The following is a 21,263-nucleotide window of genomic DNA, read 5'->3' on the forward strand; positions in this document are numbered from 1 at the left end:
AATTCTGGGGGCAGGGCAGTTGAGGGAAGTCTTAAAATGTCCCACGCAAGTCTGATTTGGAACTCTCGGACCTTGACCTTGGCCCCCCTACCGGCCCCCCAGTCGCCGAGGGCAGGGGTCACGCCACTGGATTCCCAGGGTCCTGACAGTGGCCCGAGCCCTACACCGCCCATCCTACATGTCCTCGGCCAACCCTGAGCCTGCTGAAATGGAAAGGGCTTGCCCCGGGTGCCTAATTATGGTGAGGAGGCAGCAATTAAGCATAACAGGGATCCTAAGGAAGCACTGAGATGAGAAAGGCAGTTCCGAGAGGGAGTAGGTGCCAGCGATGGCCGGGCCGAGAAGAGAAAGAACGAGGCTGAGGACACACAACCATGGCGACCACCGGGGACAGCGACAGGGGGGGGGAAAAAAAAAAACAAAGTCACGAGTGCGCATGCGCAGCAGAGGCCACGGGCGTGACCTGGTCTCCTCCTCTGTACGCTTGCGCGCTGCTTTCTCCGCCCACCGCTGTAAGCGGAACGGTGAGTGGGTTTCCAGACAGCGCCTCTTGCCGGAGCGCTCGGGAATTCACGCATGCGCCTCACACTGAGAGGATTCGCACGTTGCCAGCAGCGAGCTCTAGGCGGCGTCATCCCTCCGGTCGGGACGAAGCACGCACGCGCGGAAGATCGCACGCGGGAAGGGCGGGTGTGCACCGCGAGCATGCGCCCTGCTGAGCGAGACGGCGGCTCGGCGGGGTCATCCGAGCGCAGGCGCAGTGCGGTGTTTGTCTGCGGGACTGACGGGCGGCCGGGCGGTGCGCGGCGGCGGCGGGGAAGATGGCGGCGTCCTCCCTGGAGCAGAAGCTGTCCCGCCTGGAAGCAAAGCTGAAGCAGGAGAACCGCGAGGCCCGGCGGAGGATCGACCTCAACCTGGATATCAGCCCCCAGCGGCCCAGGCCCAGTAAGCACGGCGGCGTGGGGGAGGGGGCGAGCGGGGCGGGGCGCGCGCCGCGGGAGGCCCCGCCCCCGCCTCCAGGCCCCGCCCCCGCTTCCGGGGCGCTCTAGCTCCTTCTCTCCGCCCCGCTCCTCGCTATCGGCCAGCGGTGAGAGGGTCACGGTGACCCGGGAGGCGTGGGGCCCGCGGGTTCCCGGGCAGCCCTTCCCCTGCCTGGGGGTTCCCCCTTAACGGGGCCTGGGAGCCTAGTTACCCGGCTCCAGGCGAGGCCCCCCACCTGATGACCCGCCCCCAATCACCGGGATCCTCGGAGCCTCTGTCACCTACCCTGAGCCTTGCTTCTCCTACTTCATGCGACCGTGACTACATCCAGGTCCTCCGCTAACATGTACACATCCCTTTTCACCAGCTGATTCTACTCCCGCCATCTCAGTGATTGTGTCAAGAGGTTCCCCCCCGCCCCGTTCCGCACCTGGGTCCGTGTCTGGGATCTTGTCATTGGGCTCAGCGGACTCCCTCCCACATACAGTTTACCCATATACACCAGGCCCCCTCATACTCCTCTGACTCGTTTCACTGTTGCCATATTTCTGGCTCCTCCAGAAATAAACACGCAACTCCCAAGCGCGGCGACTTTGTCATTTAGAATCAAGTGACTTCCCCATTCTTACACACCCACACCCATCCAGCCCGGGGATACCTGAGGCCAGTGCGACTTTATCTAGGCATCCCAGGGCACGTACACCTCCTTTCTGGTCCCACAGTCCCCGTGTCTCCCTGGCGTCTTGTCATCTGGAGTCAAGAGCTACCCCCCAGCACGCACACCTGGCTCGGAATCACCGTGACCACATCTAGTCTCCTTGTCATTTCCTGCATGATCCCCTCCCCATATCCTTGAAGCTCAGAGGGAGTCAGATTTTTCCCCTTCCTACAGACCTGATGAACAGCAGCCCACACACATGCTTTCTGTTTTTGTTTTTGGACGCACCGCGCGGCATGTGGCATGTTAGTTCCCCCACCAAGGATCAAACCCGTGCCCCCTGCGTTGGAAGTGCAGTCTTAACCACTGGACCACCAGGGAATTCCCCTGCCCACACACCCATGCCTTCTGTGTCTCTCTTGACCCAGCAAATTGCTCTCCTTTTTATCCCCTCTGATATGACTCCTGTGGCTTATGTAGCTCCCTGTGGAGTTATCCTGACAGGACAGGGAAGACACTTCCTCATCTGGGTTCCCCCCCCACTGCCTGCTCACCCAGCCTGGCGCCCCCATCCTTGTGTAGGGTCCACTCCCCATTCTCCCTTTACTGACCTGGGCCCGTGGGTTTCTCACTGGATTGGGGGTGTGTGTGTGTGTCTCTTGGGGCCCAGAAAAAAACCCGAGGTGGCAGTGCTGGCACTGGACACTGCCTGGGGTAGGAAGCCCAGCCAGGACTGGAGGGTCCCCGCTGGTCTCTGCAGTGTTACTCCCCCTCCAACCCCAGTGTGGACAAGACAGGCCTAGGTACGGGGCCTGGGGTGCCTTGCAGGGTGGCTGTCCCAGATGGAGAGCGAGGCACGGTGAGACCCATGGCGAGCAGGCCGCGGGGAGCCCCCTCCAGGCGTCTGTGTCTGTGTCAGCTCCATCCCATCCTCCCAGTTCTCCCATCTCTGTCGGTTTCTACCCATCTCTGCAGTTTGGTACCGCGTGCCTCCCCCTTCTCTCCGTTATGATTTGATTTGATTTCTTTTCTTTTGGACAAATCGGTGGTTTCCGTTGTGATTTATCGTGGTGTTGTTTTTTTTTTTTTTCTTCCTTTTCCCCATCCAGTTATTGTGATCACTCTAAGCCCTGCTCCTGCCCCGTCCCAACGAGCAGGTACCAGCCTTTTTATCATCGCTGCTTGGACCTCTGCACCATTGACCTAACCGCTGCCCCGGCCGCAGAATGCCATCCCCCCTTCCCCCTCCCACGTGCTCCGTGTGTGCGTGTGCATCCCCCCCTCTCACCCTCACTCTGTCCATCCACACCGTCCGCGTCCGGCCCACCCGGCCACTTCCTCTGTCTTCTCACCTCCCGCTCCTCCCTTTCTCTTGGGCTCAGGTTTGGACTCCCTGGAGGAGGAGACAGACTCCCTCACCGGCCGGGAGTCTGTCGCCTGCCAAGGGGGTCACGAGTGTCCGTGCGTGTGCCTGCAGGCGTGTGCATGAGCGGGGGGAGGGAGAGCTGCTCATCCGCCTCAGCAGCCCAGTGGACCCGTGTCGCCCCCTGGGCTGAGCCATGCTAGGCTTGGACTGAGTCCCTGTCCTCTCAGGGCTGGCGTGCCCCAGGGGGTGGGGGACCCTGGGGGTTGGAGGGCAGTGAGCACTGAGGGCCTCCGGGCGGGAAGTGGAGGAGACCCCGGCGCCTTGGAGGGAAGGCCGGGTGGAGCAGGGAGCAGGGTTGCAGTCGGGAAACCTCTGGAGAAGGTGGAATTTGAGCAAAGTCTCCTGGGAGGTGGGGGCAGCGCAGGGATGGAAGTAGAGGAAGCAGCCCCACTAGGGGCGGAGGGCAGGTGCCAGTGGGTCTGGGAGCAGACGGCTGTGGGACATGCCTGTGCGAAGGGCGGGGGTGCTGAGAGAGATGGGGTGGGGGTCTGGCCTCATTGGTCCTTGTGAGCAGGACTAGGTTGGGAAGTGTGTGTGTGTGTGCACGCGCGTGCGTGCGTGCGTGCGCGCATGCGTGTGTGTCGGAAGGTGAGGGGCTCTGTGGCTCTGCTGGAGACCCTGTGGCATGTCGTCTGCCCATCTGCGTGGGTTTGTGCCATGCCCTGTGTGCGTGTGCCTACGTGTGTCGACTGACAGCCTGGTACGTGTGTGGCTCCTGATGGCCGCGTGCTCCCCACCCCCCACCCCCGCCCCGTGTCCTTTCTCGTTCTCTCTCATTCATTCTTCTCTCTCTCTCTTTCCCCTTCAGCCTCTCGCTCTCATTCTGCCCTCCTGACCTGCCGTGGGCCCGGTACCACCTCTGTGACTTCTGTTCTCAGGGTCTTTGTCTACCTCCCTCCACCCCACCTTAGCCACCCCGCACCGGCCCCGCTCACACGCCTACCGTGCGTCAGTTTGCGGGGCTGGCTGGAAGCCTCTGTCCCCCTACAGCCTTGGCCCCGGGTTCTGGGGCGGCCCTCAGAGGGCCCGGTGGACTGTGTAAGGGAGGGGACCGACAGGACACCACACCGAGAGGTGTGGGTAGGAGAGGGCTGTGGTCCTCACTCAGAAAGGGGGCCCTGGTGCCCCCAGGGAACCTGAACCTGACAGGGATCCAGGGTCCCGGTGCAGGGGGAGCTCGAGGGTCCTCGGGAGCCCCGGAGGTTGTCCAGCCAGAGAGGGAGGTATTACGACTGGGATTCTGGCCCCGGCAGAGCAGAGCAGCAGGGAGGGCACGGGAGGAGAGGCCTCCGGGCCAGTGGAGGGGACTGGGCCCGGCCACGTCCCCGGGGTCCCCAGAGCTCTTCCATCACTCCCGCCAGGCCCTCCTAGGACTGCAGGCCAGGCTCATAGACCTGCCCCTCGCTCTGGCTGCGGTCAGGGTTGCAGGCCAGCAAAGCGCCTGGGCACCAGGTGCTGAACATACCTGTCTCTACCCGTTGATCACTGGGCCCACGTCACCAGGTGCCTGGAGAACTGTGGGAGGAGAAGGTGGGCCATGCGGGAAGTGTGGAGAGAGGAGGGGGCGTCAGCCAAGGGCTAAGGAGAATGGCAGGCCCCCAGCTCCTGGCCTGCTCTCCAGGGGAAGGTGAACCTGGGAGGTGCTTGTAGCCTGCAGCCTCCTCAGCCAGGGGCTCCCCTTCTGGAGGCCGAGTGCCAGGGTCTCCGGGGTTCAGGGGTTCACTGGAGGGTCATCACCCTGGCCCCCACTCCCCACCCTGGGGCCTGCCCAGCCCGGAGGCTCCTAGCCCCTCAGGGAATCCGCTCTCCTTTCCCAGGCCCCTCCCCGGCCTGTCTCTGCAGCGCGTCCTCTGGGCAGCTGGGCCCCGAGTCTCGGCTCCCGGCTGTCTGTCTCCCGCCCTCCCGTCCCCTAATGCCGCCTGCCCGTCCTGGGGTGCCCGCTGCCTGCACGCTGCCTGCACGCTGCCTGCCTGTAGCATGCCCGAGCTGTCCGCATGCAGGCTTCTGGAAAGAACCAAACTCGCCGCCTGGCCTGGCCCCTGGAGGGGCTGTGCCACCTGGATCCCCTCACCCCAGCCTGGGGTCCTGCCCCTGCCTCGTCGGCCCTAGCTCCGCAGGCCAGGCCGGGAGGCTCACCGATGAGCCCGCAGGCCAGAGGGCGGCCCTCCCTGACCCTGAAACAGAGGGCTGGGCAAGGCAGCTGGAAGCCTAGGTCCCTTGCCCACTCTCTACCCAGGGTGGTCCAGCCAAGGTCAGGCTGCCCACAGCGCCAGAGCTCGGGCTGATCCCAGTGGGCATTCCTGCCTTGTGTGGTCCAGAGTGTGGGTGTGGTGGCCCTGGGCCTGCTTCCCCGGCGGAGGTGGGGAGGAAAGGGACACAGAGGGGAGGCTACCTGCCCGAGGGACGGCATCCGCCTCTGGGCCTCCGTTTTCTGTCAGGGGAGGCTTGGGGATGAACCCTCAGCCTCTGGGGACCAGCCCACCGCAAGCCCTTCCAGGTCAGAGGAGTGGGCGGGGTGCGGGGTGGGAAAAGGCACCCTAGGAGTGGTCTGGGAGCAGGGAGCTCCTCCAGCCCAGCGGGGCAGGGGGCTGTGCCGCCCTACCTGAGGGATGCCAGGGAGGGTAAGATGAGGGTTCCAGGCCCTTGAGTTGGGGCCAGCTGGGAGCTAACCCCCTCCCCGCCCCTGGTTCTCACCACCCCAGCCCTGCAGCTCCCACTGGCCAACGATGGGGGCAGCCGCTCACCGTCCTCCGAGAGCTCCCCGCAGCACCCCACGCCCCCCGCACGGCCCCGCCACATGCTGGGGCTCCCATCAACCTTGTTCACACCGCGCAGCATGGAGAGGTGAGCGGCTAGGGTGGCCGGTGGGAGGGCCGGGAGGTTGGGGCCGGGGCGGGGCGAGGCGCAGGGCAAGCCTCAGGGAGGAGCTGGTGAGCTCTGTGGGACCCTGTGTGTTAGGGGCTGGGGTGGCTTCAGGTTGGTCAGGACCCGCTCTCTGTCCCCTCAGCATCGAGATTGACCAGAAGCTGCAGGAGATCATGAAGCAGACGGGCTACCTGACCATTGGGGGCCAGGTACCGCCCTTCCCTCGGCCCCCCCAGGGAGGGTGGGCAGGACGCTGCTGGTAGGTCTGGGCTGGGGGTGGAGGGCAGAGGCCCGGTGGACCCCCAGCCCTGGCTCTCCTCGCCAGCGCTACCAGGCGGAAATCAACGACCTGGAGAACCTGGGGGAGATGGGCAGCGGCACCTGTGGCCAGGTGTGGAAGATGCGTTTCCGGAAGACGGGGCACGTCATCGCTGTCAAGGTGAGCCCGCCCCCGCCCCGGGTGGGCCCCGCGCCCCAGGCTCGGCGCTAAGGCCCCTGCTGTCCCGTGCAGCAAATGCGGCGCTCGGGGAACAAGGAAGAGAACAAGCGGATCCTCATGGACCTGGACGTGGTCCTCAAGAGCCACGATTGCCCCTACATCGTGCAGTGCTTCGGGACCTTCATCACCAACGTGAGCCGGCCGCCCGCCCCCCAAGCCTCCCGCGCCCCCCGCCCCTCCCCCAGGACCCGAGCCTGTCTGGGGTGGGCAGGAGGGTACAGCCACCCCGCCGAGCCGCCACCTGCTGTCCCCGCAGACGGACGTCTTCATTGCCATGGAGCTCATGGGCACGTGCGCCGAGAAGCTCAAGAAGCGGATGCAGGGCCCCATCCCTGAGCGGATCCTGGGCAAGATGACGGTGGCGGTGAGCAGCTGGGTGGGGCGCGGGCGGGCGGGCGGCCCCCAGCCCCCCCCACCAGGCCCCGTCCCTGCCATCACTGGTGCCCTCCTCTGCCCGCGCCGCAGATCGTGAAGGCACTCTACTACCTGAAGGAGAAGCACGGCGTGATCCACCGGGACGTCAAGCCCTCCAACATCCTGCTGGATGAGCGGGGCCAGATCAAGCTCTGTGACTTCGGCATCAGCGGCCGCCTCGTCGACTCCAAAGCCAAAACGCGGAGCGCGGGTTGCGCTGCCTACATGGCAGTAAGTGGGGCCCAGCAGCGCCCGGCGGGCGGGCGGGCATGAGGGGCGGTGCGCCCACCCCAGCCACAGGGGTACATCCACCCTCTCCTCCTTCCCGCCGGCAGCCTGAGCGCATCGACCCCCCGGACCCCACCAAGCCCGACTACGACATCCGGGCCGACGTGTGGAGCCTGGGCATCTCCTTGGTGAGTTGGGGTCCCTGTTCTCCGAGGCCAGGGGTGGGGTCTTCTCGGGGTACGGAGGCAGGTGGCGGGAAAGGGCAGGATCCTGTCCTTGGCCGGCCCAGCCCTGCCCGTCTCTCTCCCAGGTGGAGCTGGCGACGGGACAGTTTCCCTACAAGAACTGCAAGACGGACTTTGAGGTCCTCACCAAAGTCCTACAGGAAGAACCCCCGCTCCTGCCCGGTCACATGGGCTTCTCGGGGGACTTTCAGTCCTTCGTCAAAGACTGGTGAGGGGACTTGCCTGGTGGCACAGCGGTTAAGACTCCACGCTCCCGATGCAGGGGGCCCGGGCTCAATCCCTGGTCAGGGAACTAGATCCCACATGCATGCCGCAACTAAGAGTTAAAGACTGGTGAGGAGCCCCGCCCCCGCCCTCCACTCTGGAAGGCAGGGTGAGGTCAGATGTGGCCCTGCACCCAGGCCACTGGGGAGGGGAGAGGGGCCCCAGGATGGTGTGGGGGCTGGAGCCCGAGCCCCGGGAGCTAGGAGTTGGGTTTGGACTCAGCCTGAGGGGACACCTGGCCCCAGGGGTATTTGGCAGGGTGGCCCTCGGGCTTCACCTTGGGGGAGCTGTGAACGAGCAGAGGCGCCCCAGGGCTAAGGGCTCTGAGTGTCCTGCACCAACTGGCAAGAGTAGCGCACGCGGGACGTCCACATTGGAGCCTCCCGTGGGGGAGCCCACCCACCCCTCCCATGGGCGTCTCACGGCCCACATTGGGCTTCTGTCACGGTGGGGGGCCCAAGCGCAGGCCCGGGAGGGTGCGGGCTTCTGCCCACAGATCTTGCAGACCCGACAACTCAGCCACGAGGGCGGCCAGGCCTCTCCTACCTGCTCTCACTTCTCTTCCTTTCCTCTTCTCCCTCCAGCCTTACTAAAGATCACAGGAAGAGACCAAAGTATAATAAGCTACTTGTGAGTACCCGGGGCCCTCCCCAGCCCCCATCCTAAGCCCCCCGCCACACTGGGCGCCAGGCCTGAGCAAGGCCAGCAGGGAAGACGCCCTCGCCCTAAGTGCCCTGCCTTGGGCCCCACAGGAACACAGCTTCATCAAGCGCTACGAGACGCTGGAGGTGGACGTGGCGTCCTGGTTCAAGGATGTCATGGCGAAGACCGAGTCGCCGCGGGCGAGCGGGGTCCTGAGCCAGCATCACCTGCCCTTCTTCAGGTAGCCGCACAGCGGCGGCCAGCCTACTGGGGGCCGGGGGCGTGGCCACCGGCCTCCCCTTCCCCACCCGGCCACCCAGCTGCCCGCCAGGGGAGCCCTGGGACCTGGACGGCCGCCGAGGGCTGAGGACAGAAAGTAGGGGGCGCCAACCCACCCCTGACTCCCTGCCCACCAGCCATGGACAGATGGGCCCACCAGGCCCCAGCCCTTCCCGTCCTAGGATCAGCCGGCTGTGCGCATCCCCTCCGACAGACACTGTGAACGGAAGACAGCAGGCCGCGAGCAGACTCGCTATTTATTCAGTTGTAACCTCTGGGCTGGGGCGGCCCCCAGGGGCTGGGAGAGAGCCGCCCGTCCTGTCCCCTCCCCTCCACACCGCGCTGTCCCACCGCCGCCTCGCACGCACATGCACCCTGGCTCCATCTCCCTCTCTCTGTCCCCTCCCTCTCTACCTCTCTGGCTTTCCCTGTCTCCCTCCCTGCTTCTGCCTCTCTCCTGGCCCAGGCCCTGCCACCCCCGGCGGCACCCCTGGGTCCGTTTAGGTCTCCGGCAAGCCATGAGTCAGTTGGCTGGCGTCCTCGCCCTGGGCAGGCGGGCTGGACGTTGTGACTGCAGCCAGACCCGGGCTGGTCTCTCTCTTTCTCTTTTTGATCTCAGGGGGTCCTTTTTGGAGTTTATCGTATTTTATTGTACTTGGTGGGGTGTTTGGGGGGTGGGGGGAGGAGAAGAGCTTGTTCTCATGGGGTTTGTCGGTACCTTCAGAAACTTTTACCAAAGTCATGTTTAGCTGCTTGTGGTGGCAGCCCCCCCGATGGCCCACGGGCGCTGGGGGGCTGGGGGCCGAGCCTTGGGGGCCTGGGCCACCCCGCCGGGGAGAGACTAGTCCCAAAGGTGGGCTCTGGGTGGGGGGGCGGGGTGCTCCTCCCTCGGGGCTGGAGACTGGCCACAGCTTGTAGGGGTGAGTTGAGGACCTCGGGGGGTGTGGAGGGAGCCCAAGGGGCCGTGGCCACACAGGGTGGCCTTCAGGGAAGGCAGGCGTGGGGCATGGTGGAGGGCAGCAGGTGCCGGTGAGGCAGAGGCGGAGGAGGGAATGGGTGACAGGAGCGGGGGCCATGGGGCCCGGGGAGACAGGGATTGAGGGCACGTGGAGTGGACGTGGGGGGTCTGAGGATGTGTGACAGGGACAGAGGTGGGGCAGGCCGAGGGCTGGGCGTGTGGAGGCAGTCACGCCCTCGTAGTGGCCCTGAGCGCCCCTCGACTCACCCAGAGCTGGCCAGTCCCCAGCCCACACCGAGGCCCGGGCCCTGGGGAGCAGCGAGAGCAGGAGGAGGGGGTGTGTTTCCTTTTTGTTGGTGATGCATGCAAATCAAGTGGACAACGAAATAACAACAAAAAACAAAAGAAAACTCCAGAAAAACCACAAAAAGCAACCAACACCAAAGGTGAGGAAGCTCGCTGGATGTAGCTGAAGCAATCTAGACTAGGCGTCACTGTACCCTCCATCTAGCTCACCGACTGTAGTTACTACTAGGATAGTCACAAAACGCCGCATGTTTTAAAAAGTACTCGAAGTCATCTTTTCTCTGCCCCCCACCCCGGGGGTGGCCACCTTCTTTCGCTCCAATCCCCTTTGTGAGGGGAGGGGGGCAGGGTGCGGGGCCAGTAGGCCTGGCTCCCGCCCTCCCTCATGGGCCCCAGCCACAGGGGCCTTTGTGGGTAGCCGGGAAGGTCGCGTGGCTGGCCCCAAGGGCCAGCTGCCTGAGTTTATTTTTATTTAACTTTATTTTCTGTTTTGTGAGTGTGTGTCGGCCCGTTTCCCCTCCCCGCCTTCAGTGTTAAATGGGAGCCTCTCCTTCCCCCCTACCTTTCCCATGTCTCCCCCCCTCCACCCAGTCACCAGTCACCAGCCATCCCTCTCCATCAGGCAGAGGGTGAAGTGGGCAGGTGGGGGCCTGGGGCGGCCTGGGCCCAGCCCATGGTCTACAACCCCTTCTCAGGCCGCCAGTACTGCCCCGTCCCTTTTTAAAACGAAACGCCCTCGTTTGTAAATCCTTAGACGCTTGAGAATAAAACCCCTCCCTTTTCTTCTGCGGTGTCTGTGGTGTGTGTTGTGAGCCTGGCAGGGCCTGGCAGTGAGGTGGGGAAAGGGGCCAGGGAAGGGGTCGTGAGCCCCGACCTTGGGGCTTGGGGGCTGGTGGATGGGGCCTCTGCAGCGAAGAGAGACAGGCAGGGCTGGGGCCTGGGGGGGAGGTGTTTGTAGTGACTAGCCCCATATCTAATGGCCATTGTGAGGGACCTCCCCCCAGCCTGATAGCTACGGGTCTGGCCAGAGAGCCCTTAATCCCCAGCAGGCCTTGGCCGTGGGCTCTGATGTCGGCCCATCAGTGCACCGCCCCTGCTCCTTGCCTCCCCAAATGGCCCCCCAGCCAAGGCCAGAGCCGCCTGCCCGCCTGCCTGGCCCAGTGCTGCCTCAGCTGGTCCAGCATGCTGGGCACCGCTATCCTGCTGCTGGCCCTGCTCCCAGGGATGACCACCTTGCCCAGCGAGTCAGCTGGTATGTACAGGCAAGGGGACGTGGCCCAGCACACGCCAACTCCCGTGTTACTCTTTCTCAGTGCACCCTCTCATCCACCCCGCCTGGGGGACCGGGGGTGGGTGGGAGGTGGGGTCTGCACCGTCCCCCGTTTTCCAGGTTCTCTGGGATCCCCAACTTCTTCGAAGTCCCAGCAGCCAGGTGAGACCAAGGGCTGTGGGAGGGGAGCAGTCTTCGCCAATGCTTTTAGGGAGTGTCTGTGCCGGTAATTCTGGACATTTGAGAACATCCTTTGATGAGGACCCCAGCTGAGCGCCTCCTTAAGGCAGAGGTCTTTGTCAGTGTGGTGCATGTGTGTGTGATCACACACCCCAGTGGAGGCTCCCCTGTGCCTCTACCCTTTGCCGATGCTGCCCTCAGCCTGCGAGTGAGTGAGGAACACTGACAAAGGGAAAAGGCCCAGACCCGTGTGGCCGGGCTGGGCCTCCACGATGCCCAAAGGGCTTGGGGGAGAGCGCCTTGCTATTCTTCCCTCCCCTTAGAAAGGCAAGAATGGGGCCAGCACCCTCCCCCCAAACGGCCCTGCTGTGACCCCAGAGGAGCCCCTGGTCCTCGGTGGATGAGCGGGGGGTTCAGACTCCAGAAGGGGAGGGCCTTTGACCTCACCCAGGCTGACCCTCCACCATCAGGTGCCCCTCGACCCCTTCCGGGCCAGGGATTCCCTCGCTCACTGGGGATGGTGAAGTAGAGGTCTGGGAAGGGGGCTCCTCCCCAGGAAGGCGCAGCTTTGCGCCCAGGCTCAGGGGCTGGGCTGGGATGTCCCCCAGGTTTCCAGCGGGTACATCCCAGCTGCTTTACGGCTGGCGGTGGGAAGCGCGGAGCCGAGCGCGGGTGAATCCTCCACCGCAACTGCATCCATTTTCCAAAGTAGGCAGTGGAGGCGAGGTTGGCTCACTTGCCAAGGGGGCCTAAGGGACAGCGCATCCTCCTTCCCCTGTGCCACCCTTTCTCCCTGCCAGTGTCCCCGTTCCGCGCGGCGCCAGGGCCCAGGCTGCGCCGACCCCTTTTCAGTCTGGAGCTGTCGGACGCGGAGGACGCCTTCCCGCGCCGCGCGGGGCCGTTGGAGGTCCCGGCTGACAGCCGCGTGTTCGTGCAGGTACGGGCGCGGGGCTCACCGAGGCCGGGTGGCAGCCGGTGGGGGCAGCCAACCCTGACCGCGACCCCGCCCCCCAGGCGGCCCTGGCCCGTCCCTCCCCGCGCTGGGGCATGGCCCTGCACCGCTGCTGGGTGACACCATCCTCACGCCAGACCCCGGGCCCCGCCCTGGCGCTGCTGCGCGGGGGCTGTTCCGCCGACTCCTCGGTCACCTTCCCGCCACCGCGGCCGCTCCCAGGTGCCGCTCGCCCCGCGCGCTTCAGCTTCCGCCTGCGCCCGGTCTTCAACGCCTCTGTGCAGTTCCTGCACTGCCAGCTGAGCCGCTGCCGCCGCCTCCGGGGAGCCCGCCAGACGCCTGCGCCTCTGACGCTGTCTCCACCGTCGCCGGTGCTCGGGCACGGGGCGGGGAATCTGGGCGCCCGGGCCCGTCGGGGCTGGGCACAAGAGCCTCTGGCATCTGAGGGAGAAGCCTCTTAGGGTTTGGGGATCTGAGGGTCTGGGAGCTTTTGGACCTGGGGGCGGAGGTACCTCGAAACTGGGAGTAGGCACTGGGTCTCAGGCTGAGGTTGGGCGCAGGGGCGTCCGAAGGGGCCGAATTTCCAGGGGTCTAGTATTGCGACACCTGGTTGCAATATAGTGCTGGACGCTTAGATCTCTTGGGAGCCCTGGGGACCCGCCCCTGGAGCCGGGGCCCTGACGTCCCCGCCTCTTGCCTCCCCCTCCTCCCAGTGTCTGCCTCGGGATGAGGCGTGCGCGGGCGCCGGCAGTGGCCGCGATGAGAGTCTGGGTGCCGACAGCCCTCACCTGCACACGCTGACGCAGCCCATCGTGGTCACGGTGCCGCGGCTGCCCCCCAGTGAGCACGCAGTAGTCCTCAGCGGGGCTCTCTGGGGTCGGGAAGGGGGATGGGGAGGACATCTGAGGCATGAGCCCAGTCTCTGCGTTGTACTCCTCACAGGGCCACCCAAGGGCGTCCCCGGCAGAGTCGTGCGACCCGGGCCTCCCGCGCCGGCCCCGGGGGTCCTGGAGCCCGCGCCGGTGGTAGCACTTGTGTTGGCCGCCTTCGTGCTGGGCGCCGCTCTGGCCGCCGGGCTCGGCCTCGTCTGCGCTCACTCAGGTACCAAGCTGCGTCCGCCGGGATCTCCGCCTGGCCCCCAGCCTATTCCCACGCGTCCGGACCCCTGGTCGCGGCGATCCCAGCCTGCTCGGGCCTGACCATCCCTAGACCCGCTTCCGCTACGCCTGCAGCAGCCCCCCAGGGGGCGCCCTTGCCCCGGCCCAGCGCGCAGCAACCCCTACTCCTCAGACTGCCTTTCCTCTCCAGCGCCCCTGCCCCCCGGCCCGCCCCCGACAGCCTCGCCCAGCGGCCCCCCGCCCAGCAGGCCCCAGTGAGGCAGGTAAGTGTTGGGGGGAGGGAAGAGGGGGAGTGTAACCTGGGGCCGGTAGGACGGATGGAGGAGGGAGGTGATAATGACTCTTCATAGCGCGTTCTCTCTGCCAGGCGGAGTACCAAATGTTTTACGCATATTAATCCTTGTAACAAGCTTCAGGTAGATACTCCTATAATCCCCATAATAGATATTTAAAAATGAGACACTCTCTGAAATTAACTTGCCAAAGATCACAAAATTTGGTGGAGCTGGGATTAGAAATCACGTAGTGGGTGACTCGCGGCCGACTGAGGGCTTAGTGTCGTAAGAAAGGACCTCAACACCTCAGACAGGCACACTAGGCAAGGAGAATTCGGGTTTCAGACCTAGCACCCACCCTCGCCCCGGCACACAGACTGATGGGGCGGCCAATGATCGGTTGGGAAGGGGGTGACCTGCCGTAGCGTCCTCTACCCTGCTCAGCCTGAGTCGCCCCTCTCCAGAGATAGCGCGCCCCCAACAGGGTCCAGAGACATACCAGCCACAGCCTTGGACCAGGCCCGCCAGGACCTGAGACTCGATGGGACTAAGATCCCTGCGCCCCGCGCCCCCTCTTGCTCCTCCTCCCACCCTCCCACCTGGGCTCAGAATAAACATCTGGCCTGAACTGCAGCGTTCTGAAGTCTGCGTGCGCGCGTGGCGCGGGGGTGGGGATTCCGGGGTGGAAAAGGTCCAGACTGGAGGGGTGGAGCTCTGGGGCGGGGCTCATACGCCCTTATCTATACGTGTGCGGTTACCGCCCAGGGGAGCCCCAAGGGCATTTTGTCCCAGACAAAAAAGGGACACCCAACCCCACCAGCTTAAATTTAAAAATAAGCCTCGCCTCCTTCTCCACCCCTGCACCGCCCACCTGCCTTCTCAACCCCAGGATTTCTCCGCTCTCCACTCCCACCGCCCGGACCCTGCCCTCGCTAGGGCCTCGAGCTCAGGCCTCTGCTCCAGTCTCCTCTCCGTCTAGCCTAAAGGTCCTTAAATCCCTCCTGCCCGAGCTCCTCCCTCCCCAGAGCATAGACAAGGGGATGACTATTAGCTCCATTTTACGGTTGAGGAAACTGAGGTTCGGCAAGGCCAAATCACTTGCTCACCAGTCAGGGCTGGCCGACCCCACAGCCCAGGCTCTTGGCTACAAAGCACATAATAGGAGTTTCACAAGACGTAGTTCTGGAAGGGAGGGAGGGCACGAGATCTAAGAACTTGGCTCCAGTTCACGAATGAGATAGAATGCGGGCGGGGGGTCTCGTTCGCCCCCGCCTCAGTTAGACGCCAGTCTCCCCATTACTTCCCGGGGAAGCAGTTCACTTCGGCCCGCAAACGCAGAGCCACGCCCCCATCTACTTCTGCCTCCGCGCGGGGTCTTTTGGCCCCAGCGGCCGCCGTAACCCCGCCCACTAGGGAAACGGCCCCGGAACGACGACACCGCCCTCACCCGGCTCACCGGCATGAAGCCCCCGCAGCGGCGGCGAGCGGCCCCGGCGCGCTATCTGGGTGAGGTGACCGGCCCCGCGGCCTGGAGCGCCCGCGAGAAGCGGCAGCTGTTACGACTACTGCAGGCGCGACGGGGCAAGCCGGAGCCGGACGCCGCCGAGCTGGCCCGGCAGCTGTCGGGCCGGAGCGAGGTCGAGGTGAGAGGGGTCTCGGGATGGGAGCGAGGCTGGAGGTGGGGCTAGGATGTGTTCGGGGCTGGAGGAGGGGCGGGCCCTGGGAGTTGGCGGGACGAGAGTGAGGCTGGGGGCGGGGCCTTGGAGTGGGCGGGTCGAGGGTGAGGCGGGGGCGAGGTTGAGGAACCGGAAGAACGCCGGAGGAGGCGGGATTAGTGCAAGGCTGGTCCTTGTGTGCCTGCGAGAAGCTGAGGGCGGGGCGAGGGCGGAACATAGCCGAGAGGCGGGGCGAGGAGGAGGCAGTGCTGCGGCAGGCTGAGGGGCGGGGCGAAGCCAAAATTTAGGAGCGGGGCGAACTCTTGAGTTAGAGCGGAGGCCCCGGACTGGGTGGAAGGCGCAGAGGGACTGGGCGGGAATGAGGTTGAAGTGAGTCAGGAAATGGGGCGGAGTGGACGAAGCGGGCAGGTGACTAGGGTAGTACTTAGCAAAGGGTGGGCCCTGGCTGCGGGGAGGAGCCAGAACCAGCCAGGGCCTTACATCTTTGTCAGGTAGCTGGTCACACCTGGGGCCTTGGCCCAAGACCCCTGGGCAGAGTCCCTATGACCCTTAACGCCGGGCCAGCGGGAGGCTAGGGAGCAGTGGCCGGCCCTGGAGCAGGCAGTGGACTGCCTAGCCCTGGGCTTCTAGAAGGTCCATTTGGCCTCATCCTCTCACTTCCCCAGATCCAGGACTTTCTCCGGCAGCTCAAGGGCCGAGTGCTCCGAAAGGCCACTCGGAGGATGCATCCAGGTGGCCCACAGGGTCCCAGGCGCCGGGAAACACAGACCCCGGCCCCCATCGAGGTGAGGCGGGGCGAGGCTCCCCAAGGCCGGCCCCTGGAGGATGAGGTGGGAGTTGGGGGGATAACCTGGTCAGGGGAGCCGCAGGAGGGGTAGGGCTTAGGGGACTCCTGAAGGTTGATCCGTGAGCACCTTCTGGTTACTCCACCCAGGTGTGGATGGATCTGGCTGAGAAGATAACAGGCCCGCTGGAGGAGGCCCTGACCGTGGCTTTCTCACAGGTACAGCCATCTGCCAGGAAGGATGGGGGTATCCCGGGGACGGGGTCATATATGTGAGTCTCATTAAGCTGGACCTGGTTCCTGGGTCCCTTCCTCTTGCCAACTCTGTGACTCTGGTCCGTCACCGGACACCCTAGCCTCAGTGTCCGCCCTTCTGAGGCCCTCTGCTGAATGTGACGCCTTCCTCAGGGTGGCAGGGAGGATTTGGAGGTGGAAGGCTGTCTCCTGCAGGGCAGGGGAGTAGCCCACGGGGACACTTCTGCCTTTCCTTGCCTGATCTCTCTGCCTGCCAGGTGCTCACCATCGCAGCCACGGAGCCCATCAGCCTCCTGTACTCCCAGCCCCCCAAGCCCACGCAGGCTCGTGGAAAGCTACTGCTCCTCAGCGCCCCTGGAAGGCAGGAGGACCTGGGCCCTGAGGCTCCTGGCCCCGCCCCCAAGACACAAGGCCCTGCCCCTGAGGCATCCTCTGAGTCCCTGGCTGGCCCGTCTGCTGAGGAAGACTTTTCTGTGGACTTCGAGAAGATCTACAAGTACCTGTCGTCCATCTCCCGCGGCGGCCAAGGCCCCGAGCTTTCCCCAGCTGGTGAGAAGGGAGGGGCTGACGATCTGGGGGTGGGAGTCTCCGGCGGCAAGCCCCGCCCTTCCCTCACCCGTCCCCTTTCCATCCATCACCAGAGTCAGCTGTGGTCCTTGACCTGCTCATGGCACTTCCTGAGGAGTTGTCCCGCCTGCCCTGCGCTGCCCTGGTTGAACATATGTCAGATACGTACCTACGCCTGATGGCCCCCCAGCCCGACCCTGCCAGTGGGGGCCTGGGGTCTGGGGCTGAGGATGACGGGACAGGTTCCAGGGGGCAAGAGGAGGCTGGCCAGGCCACTCCTCAGGCCCCCGAGAATGCTGGGCCCAGCGAACCGATATCCACTTGGCAAGCAGCTGGGATCTGCCCCCTGAACCCATTCCTGGTACCCCTGGAGCTTCTGGGCCAGGTGGCCACCCCTGCAAGGTGAGGGGCCCGGCACCTCACCAGACACACCAGACATCGGTGAGCCCCCAGGCCCTCAGTCCTGCTTGGGCTGGCACTGGGTTGTCACTGAGGATCTTGCCACGGCGGAAGGTCCCTGATGCAGTGTGCAGTACAGGTCGCCTTTAAGGTGCTCGATACAGCGTGGGTCTCAGAAATGGAAGCACAGGGAATTCCCTGGTGATCCAGTGGTTGGACTACACGCTCTCCCTGCCGAGCGCTCGTGTTCAATCCCTGGTTGGGGAACTAAAAACCCACAAGCTGTACAGCACATCCAAAAAACCCCCAAAAACCGAAGCAAAGTTGTACAGGGTTTCAGCCATAGAACTGGGGTGGGGGGGTTCCAGCCAGATGGCTGGGCTAAAATCACCCTCAAATACTCCCCCCACTGGTTTCTCATCCCTTCTGAAGTCCTGTGTCCGGTGTCCTGTAACTGTGAATAAAGTTCTGGTCTATACCCCTGGCTGTCTTTCTCCTGTGAGTGAAAGGTGGGAGGGGGCCTAGAATCAGAGGTAGGGAGCCATAGCTTGGAGTCCTGGGGACGGAGCGGGGACATGCCAGGGAGGAGGGTGTGGTTTTCGGTAAAGGCCACTGCACCAGGTCCAGTCTGATGCCATCTGGAGCGACCTTGGCTTGGCTGTGAGGGGACCCTTGGTGATTGTTTGGAGGGTCTAGGCCTGAGCCTGACCCGTGTCGGGGAAAGGTTTTCAGAGCCCGATGACCCTCCATCATACAGACGGAGGGGAGAGGCTAGCAGAGTGAGGGTGGCCAGGTCGGGGGAGCTGGACTCCTGACCACCGGAGGGTTAAAGGTGGGCTGCCCATGTGGCAGGAAGTTGGAGGGAGGGGAGTGAGTCCCTGAGGTAGCCTTGGGGAAGCAAGTGGGGGAGGGAGGGAGAGCTGGAGGGGCCTTAGGAGCAGGAAAGGGGGGGCAGAGCTGGGTGGAGGAGGGGGCTGGGGTCCTGGCCGTGACCCAAGGTCTCCAAGTCCCAGAGGTGCTGCCAGGTCTCCCTGCGCGGGGGCCCCCCTCCCTCAGCCTCGATGAGCGTGTGGATTCAGGGGCAGGTTGGTGAGGGCCGGGTGAGGGAACCGGGTGTCCTCCTACGGCACCACCTTCCCCCAAATCGAACCAGTCCTCTGAGAGCCAGTGAATTTTCTGTTCGCAGAGCCTGTGCATTCACACAGCCTTCCTTTTATAGCCACGCTCGTCTCTCCCCACACACACTGCACACGGCTCCCCCCGGGGGCGCACAACACATCTCGCAGGCGGGCCGTGGAGCGGAGCCAGCCCACTCCATGCCCAAGGACTCACAGCACCAGCCCCTTGGTGTCCAAAGTGCACATGCTGATGGTGGGACAGAGGGACCAGGCCAGAGAGGTTTGGGGCTGCGGGTGTGGTCACAGTACCAGAAGGCCGTGCCAGTTCTTGGAGACAACCTCCAGGGCTGGCTGAGGGCACCCCATCCAGGCTCCCTACTAGCCCAAGTCCATTCCACGGCCCCCAGAGTCTCCTCAAGTCAAGGGAAAGAAGGGTGGTCCTGGCTGTTCCTGGAGCGAGGGGGATGGATTATGCCTTGGTCCCCCAGAGTGTACATCTGGGTGTTTCGCAGCCCTGGGCAGCTGTTAAGAGTGTGCAGAAGTCAGCCCTGGGTTCAAATTCTAGCCTGGCTAGAAGCCAGCTATAGGCAGGTCACTCAACCTGCCTGGACCCGAGTCCCCCGGCCTGTAGAATGAGGATGCTAACAGGGTCCTGAAAAGAGAACAGACCAAGTACAGGAGGAGCTACCTCAGCACGCTGCTTGGCATGCAGTAAGCGCTCAATAACAGCTTTTATTAATACCATGGGCTCAGAGGCAGGGAGGAGTGAGAAAGCAAGGGGAGAGCCTGGGAGGGGGGGGTTGCAGGAGGAACCAGGGGGAGGTGGCAGGAGGGCCAATGAGGGGTGGAGGTGGTGACAGAGGGAGGGGCGCGCTGACCTGAACTGGGGCCTGGGCTGGGGGCGGGAGGGAGCCTGTCTGCCCTCTCCCCCCCATGGAAGAAGCCTCGCATCCTGGACACAGCAGCCATTGTCGCTCTTCAGTCACTGTCTCCGGAGCAGGCCCCGCAGGTCATATTGGTATGCAGCGTCCACCTCATGGGCCCAGGAGAGCCCGCAGGCCCGGAGCCCGAGGAGGGGCTCAACACTTGGCGGGGGCGGGCGGCGGGGGAGTGAGGATGGCCAGAGGACAGGGGAGGGCGGGGAAGGGACACGGGGGTTCCCGAACCCGGGAGCGGACATGACACTCATGCTCGGCGGCAGGGCAGTAGCAGAGCCACCTACACGCTGGGGGCGGAGGGGCGGGCGTCCTCTTCCCACCCAGGCTTTAGACTCGGGGGCCAGCCGGGCCGGTGAGTTACGGAGAGAGGACAGGGCGGGATAAAGGCACGAAGTGGGGCTCCGGCCTGGCCAGGAGGGAAGATGGGAGGGGTGTGAGGGGGGAGGGGTTGGACTTATCCTGACGCCCTCCCCCCTCGGGCTGCGGGCTCGGGGGCAGGATCCTGAGCGCGGTCCAGGCCCGGCGGCGCACCGTCGGATCGGCCCCGGGAGAGAGACCCCGCGGAGGGCCGGCCGAGGGCGCCGCACCGCTCAGACCAGCGCGTAGTCGAACTGCCCGCGCTCGAGCGCCTCCTTGTGGTCTGTCCAGGACGAGGCGGGCATGCGGCTGTAGGGGTCGAGCAGGATACGCACGCAGCGAACCATCAGCAGCACCAGCACCACGAGCAGGCACAGCACGAAGGCGAACACGGTGCGCTGCTCCGCGTCCAGGCCCGCGCCTACCGGGGGCCCCGTCGATGGCGGCAGCGGCTCGGGGGACAGCGTCCACGTCGCGCTCATGGCTCACATCGCCGCGCGCCCTGCGGAGGAGGGGGCCCGCCCGTGAGGCAGGGATGAAGCTGCGCCTTCCCGCGCCCCCGCGTCGTCCCCACCCGCCGCCCCCCCCCCACACCCTGCCGAGCCCCAGCCCCCGCCCGCGCCTTTGTCCCCTGGCTACGCCCATGCCTGGCCCGCGGGCACCCAACTCCGGGCGTGCGCGCAGGTGGGGACGCTAAGAGCAAGGAGAGGAAACCCCGACCCGGCCGGCCCGCGCACAACAGGTGCGAACGCGCGGCCCGGGCTGCGTGGTGGGGGGCGAGACCCGGTTCCCCCACCCCGCTCCCTTTGTTCTTGCGTCCTGGGGACCCCCCTCCCCCACCGCCCCCGCCCCCGCCCCGCCGCGCCCCTCACCCTGGCCTCGACCGGGACCGGGACCAAGCGGCCGGCAGCCGCGCTCTCTTCCGGGACCCGCACCCGCTCCTGGTCTCTCCCCGGTGGCCGCGGCGGCGGCCCGGACTCTGCCCACCCCACCCGCCCCTGGAGCGGCGGAGACCGAGGCAGGCGAGCTCCGCGCCAGCCGGGCCGCCGCGGCTGTTCCCATGGCGACGGGGGCGGGGCCGCCGCGGGGGGCGGAGACTAACGCAGGGAGCGGCGCTCGGGCCCGCGACCCCGCCCCGTCCTCCGGGAGAACCGGGCCCCGCCCAGAGGCGCCGGGGAGACCACCGGCCCCAAAGAACCATGAGCACCGAGGGCCTCGCCCTCCCACCCCCACAGGCACCCCCCACCCCCACAGGCACCCCCCCAAAACCACCCAGCCCGACTTAAGCTCCCACAGCCCCATTCTCCTCTGCAACCGACCCCTCAGACTCCCTGTTTGGGGGATCCCAGTGCCCCCAAAACTCATACAGGCGCTTAAGGTCCTCCAGCCTCGGGGACCCCAACCCTCAAGCAACCCCAGCCAGGTCACTAAAAACCTCCGTAGCTTTTCCAGTCTCCTTCCTCCCCCCCCTCCCCCCGCCCGACAACAGACTCAGGGTGGGCAGGGTCCCGTCCAGGTGAGTCCTCCCCCTCTTCTGTTAGAGTTCCTTCAGTGACCACGACCGCCGCCCCATGACCACTGGGCTGCCCACTCCCAGACCCAGCTCCCC

General features: G+C 65.2%; 4 protein-coding genes across 13 annotated transcripts; 3 read left to right on the forward strand and 1 right to left on the reverse strand.

Annotated features, from left to right (window-relative positions):
• Positions 1 to 206: 206 nt before the first annotated feature.
• On the forward strand, positions 207 to 10,551 carry MAP2K7 (mitogen-activated protein kinase kinase 7). Of its 3 annotated transcripts, none has more exons than XM_033400974.2 (12): positions 207 to 945; positions 2,749 to 2,796; positions 5,768 to 5,909; positions 6,073 to 6,139; positions 6,256 to 6,369; positions 6,442 to 6,561; positions 6,686 to 6,793; positions 6,922 to 7,074; positions 7,179 to 7,259; positions 7,382 to 7,524; positions 8,165 to 8,210; positions 8,333 to 10,551. In XM_033400974.2, exons 1-12 carry the CDS (start codon positions 822 to 824, stop codon positions 8,465 to 8,467), a joined length of 1,281 nt encoding a protein of 426 aa, XP_033256865.1. In that variant the 5' UTR covers positions 207 to 821; the 3' UTR covers positions 8,468 to 10,551. The 3 variants fall into 3 exon arrangements, with proteins under 3 accessions (XP_033256865.1, XP_012391352.1, XP_004277355.1); XM_012535898.3 differs by having other exon boundaries at positions 213 to 945; positions 6,895 to 7,074; XM_004277307.4 differs by lacking the exon at positions 2,749 to 2,796 and having other exon boundaries at positions 216 to 945; positions 6,895 to 7,074.
• A 152-nt stretch (positions 10,552 to 10,703) lies between these two features.
• Positions 10,704 to 15,017, forward strand: TGFBR3L (transforming growth factor beta receptor 3 like). Of its 8 annotated transcripts, XM_049708355.1 has the most exons (7): positions 10,704 to 11,017; positions 12,016 to 12,152; positions 12,230 to 12,538; positions 12,621 to 12,629; positions 12,881 to 13,007; positions 13,110 to 13,268; positions 13,476 to 15,017. In XM_049708355.1, exons 1-7 carry the CDS (start codon positions 10,834 to 10,836, stop codon positions 13,541 to 13,543), a joined length of 993 nt encoding a protein of 330 aa, XP_049564312.1. In that variant the 5' UTR covers positions 10,704 to 10,833; the 3' UTR covers positions 13,544 to 15,017. The 8 variants fall into 8 exon arrangements, with proteins under 8 accessions (XP_049564312.1, XP_033256869.1, XP_033256867.1 ...); XM_033400978.2 differs by lacking the exon at positions 12,621 to 12,629 and having other exon boundaries at positions 10,704 to 11,197; XM_033400976.2 differs by lacking the exon at positions 12,621 to 12,629 and having other exon boundaries at positions 10,704 to 11,197; positions 12,881 to 13,268.
• On the forward strand, positions 13,479 to 17,719 carry SNAPC2 (small nuclear RNA activating complex polypeptide 2). The gene is made up of 6 exons (XM_004277308.4): positions 13,479 to 13,548; positions 14,974 to 15,203; positions 15,902 to 16,021; positions 16,171 to 16,239; positions 16,533 to 16,824; positions 16,917 to 17,719. The coding sequence occupies exons 2-6, from the start codon at positions 15,021 to 15,023 to the stop codon at positions 17,246 to 17,248; spliced, it is 996 nt and encodes a 331-aa protein (XP_004277356.1). The 5' UTR covers positions 13,479 to 13,548; positions 14,974 to 15,020; the 3' UTR covers positions 17,249 to 17,719.
• Positions 17,720 to 19,032: 1,313 nt separating this feature from the next.
• Positions 19,033 to 20,668, reverse strand: CTXN1 (cortexin 1). The gene is made up of 2 exons (XM_033400981.2): positions 20,527 to 20,668; positions 19,033 to 20,156 (listed from the first exon to the last, which is right to left on the reverse strand). Exon 2 carries the CDS (start codon positions 20,134 to 20,136, stop codon positions 19,888 to 19,890), a length of 249 nt encoding a protein of 82 aa, XP_033256872.1. The 5' UTR covers positions 20,137 to 20,156; positions 20,527 to 20,668; the 3' UTR covers positions 19,033 to 19,887.
• Between the last annotated feature and the right edge of the window lie 595 nt (positions 20,669 to 21,263).

Source organism: Orcinus orca, chromosome 3, assembly GCF_937001465.1.
Source record: "Orcinus orca chromosome 3, mOrcOrc1.1, whole genome shotgun sequence".
In the NCBI taxonomy this organism is placed as follows: Eukaryota; Metazoa; Chordata; class Mammalia; order Artiodactyla; family Delphinidae; genus Orcinus; species Orcinus orca.

Excerpts from the sequence above, each read along its gene's own strand:
- MAP2K7 (XM_012535898.3), top strand. The coding sequence starts at position 822 with ATGGCGGCGTCCTCCCTGGAGCAGAAGCTGTCCCGCCTGGAAGCAAAG. Across the intron at positions 5,910-6,072 it reads ACACCGCGCAGCATGGAGAG|CATCGAGATTGACCAGAAGC; the intron begins GTGAGCGGCTAG and ends CTGTCCCCTCAG. Across the intron at positions 6,794-6,894 it reads TGGGCAAGATGACGGTGGCG|ATCGTGAAGGCACTCTACTA; the intron begins GTGAGCAGCTGG and ends CCCGCGCCGCAG.
- TGFBR3L (XM_033400975.2), top strand. The coding sequence starts at position 10,834 with ATGTCGGCCCATCAGTGCACCGCCCCTGCTCCTTGCCTCCCCAAATGG. Across the intron at positions 11,198-12,015 it reads TTCGAAGTCCCAGCAGCCAG|TGTCCCCGTTCCGCGCGGCG; the intron begins GTGAGACCAAGG and ends TCTCCCTGCCAG. Across the intron at positions 12,539-12,880 it reads CGCTGTCTCCACCGTCGCCG|TGTCTGCCTCGGGATGAGGC; the intron begins GTGCTCGGGCAC and ends CCCTCCTCCCAG.
- SNAPC2 (XM_004277308.4), top strand. The coding sequence starts at position 15,021 with ATGAAGCCCCCGCAGCGGCGGCGAGCGGCCCCGGCGCGCTATCTGGGT. Across the intron at positions 16,022-16,170 it reads AGACCCCGGCCCCCATCGAG|GTGTGGATGGATCTGGCTGA; the intron begins GTGAGGCGGGGC and ends TACTCCACCCAG. Across the intron at positions 16,825-16,916 it reads CCCCGAGCTTTCCCCAGCTG|AGTCAGCTGTGGTCCTTGAC; the intron begins GTGAGAAGGGAG and ends ATCCATCACCAG.
- CTXN1 (XM_033400981.2), bottom strand. The coding sequence starts at position 20,136 with ATGAGCGCGACGTGGACGCTGTCCCCCGAGCCGCTGCCGCCATCGACG.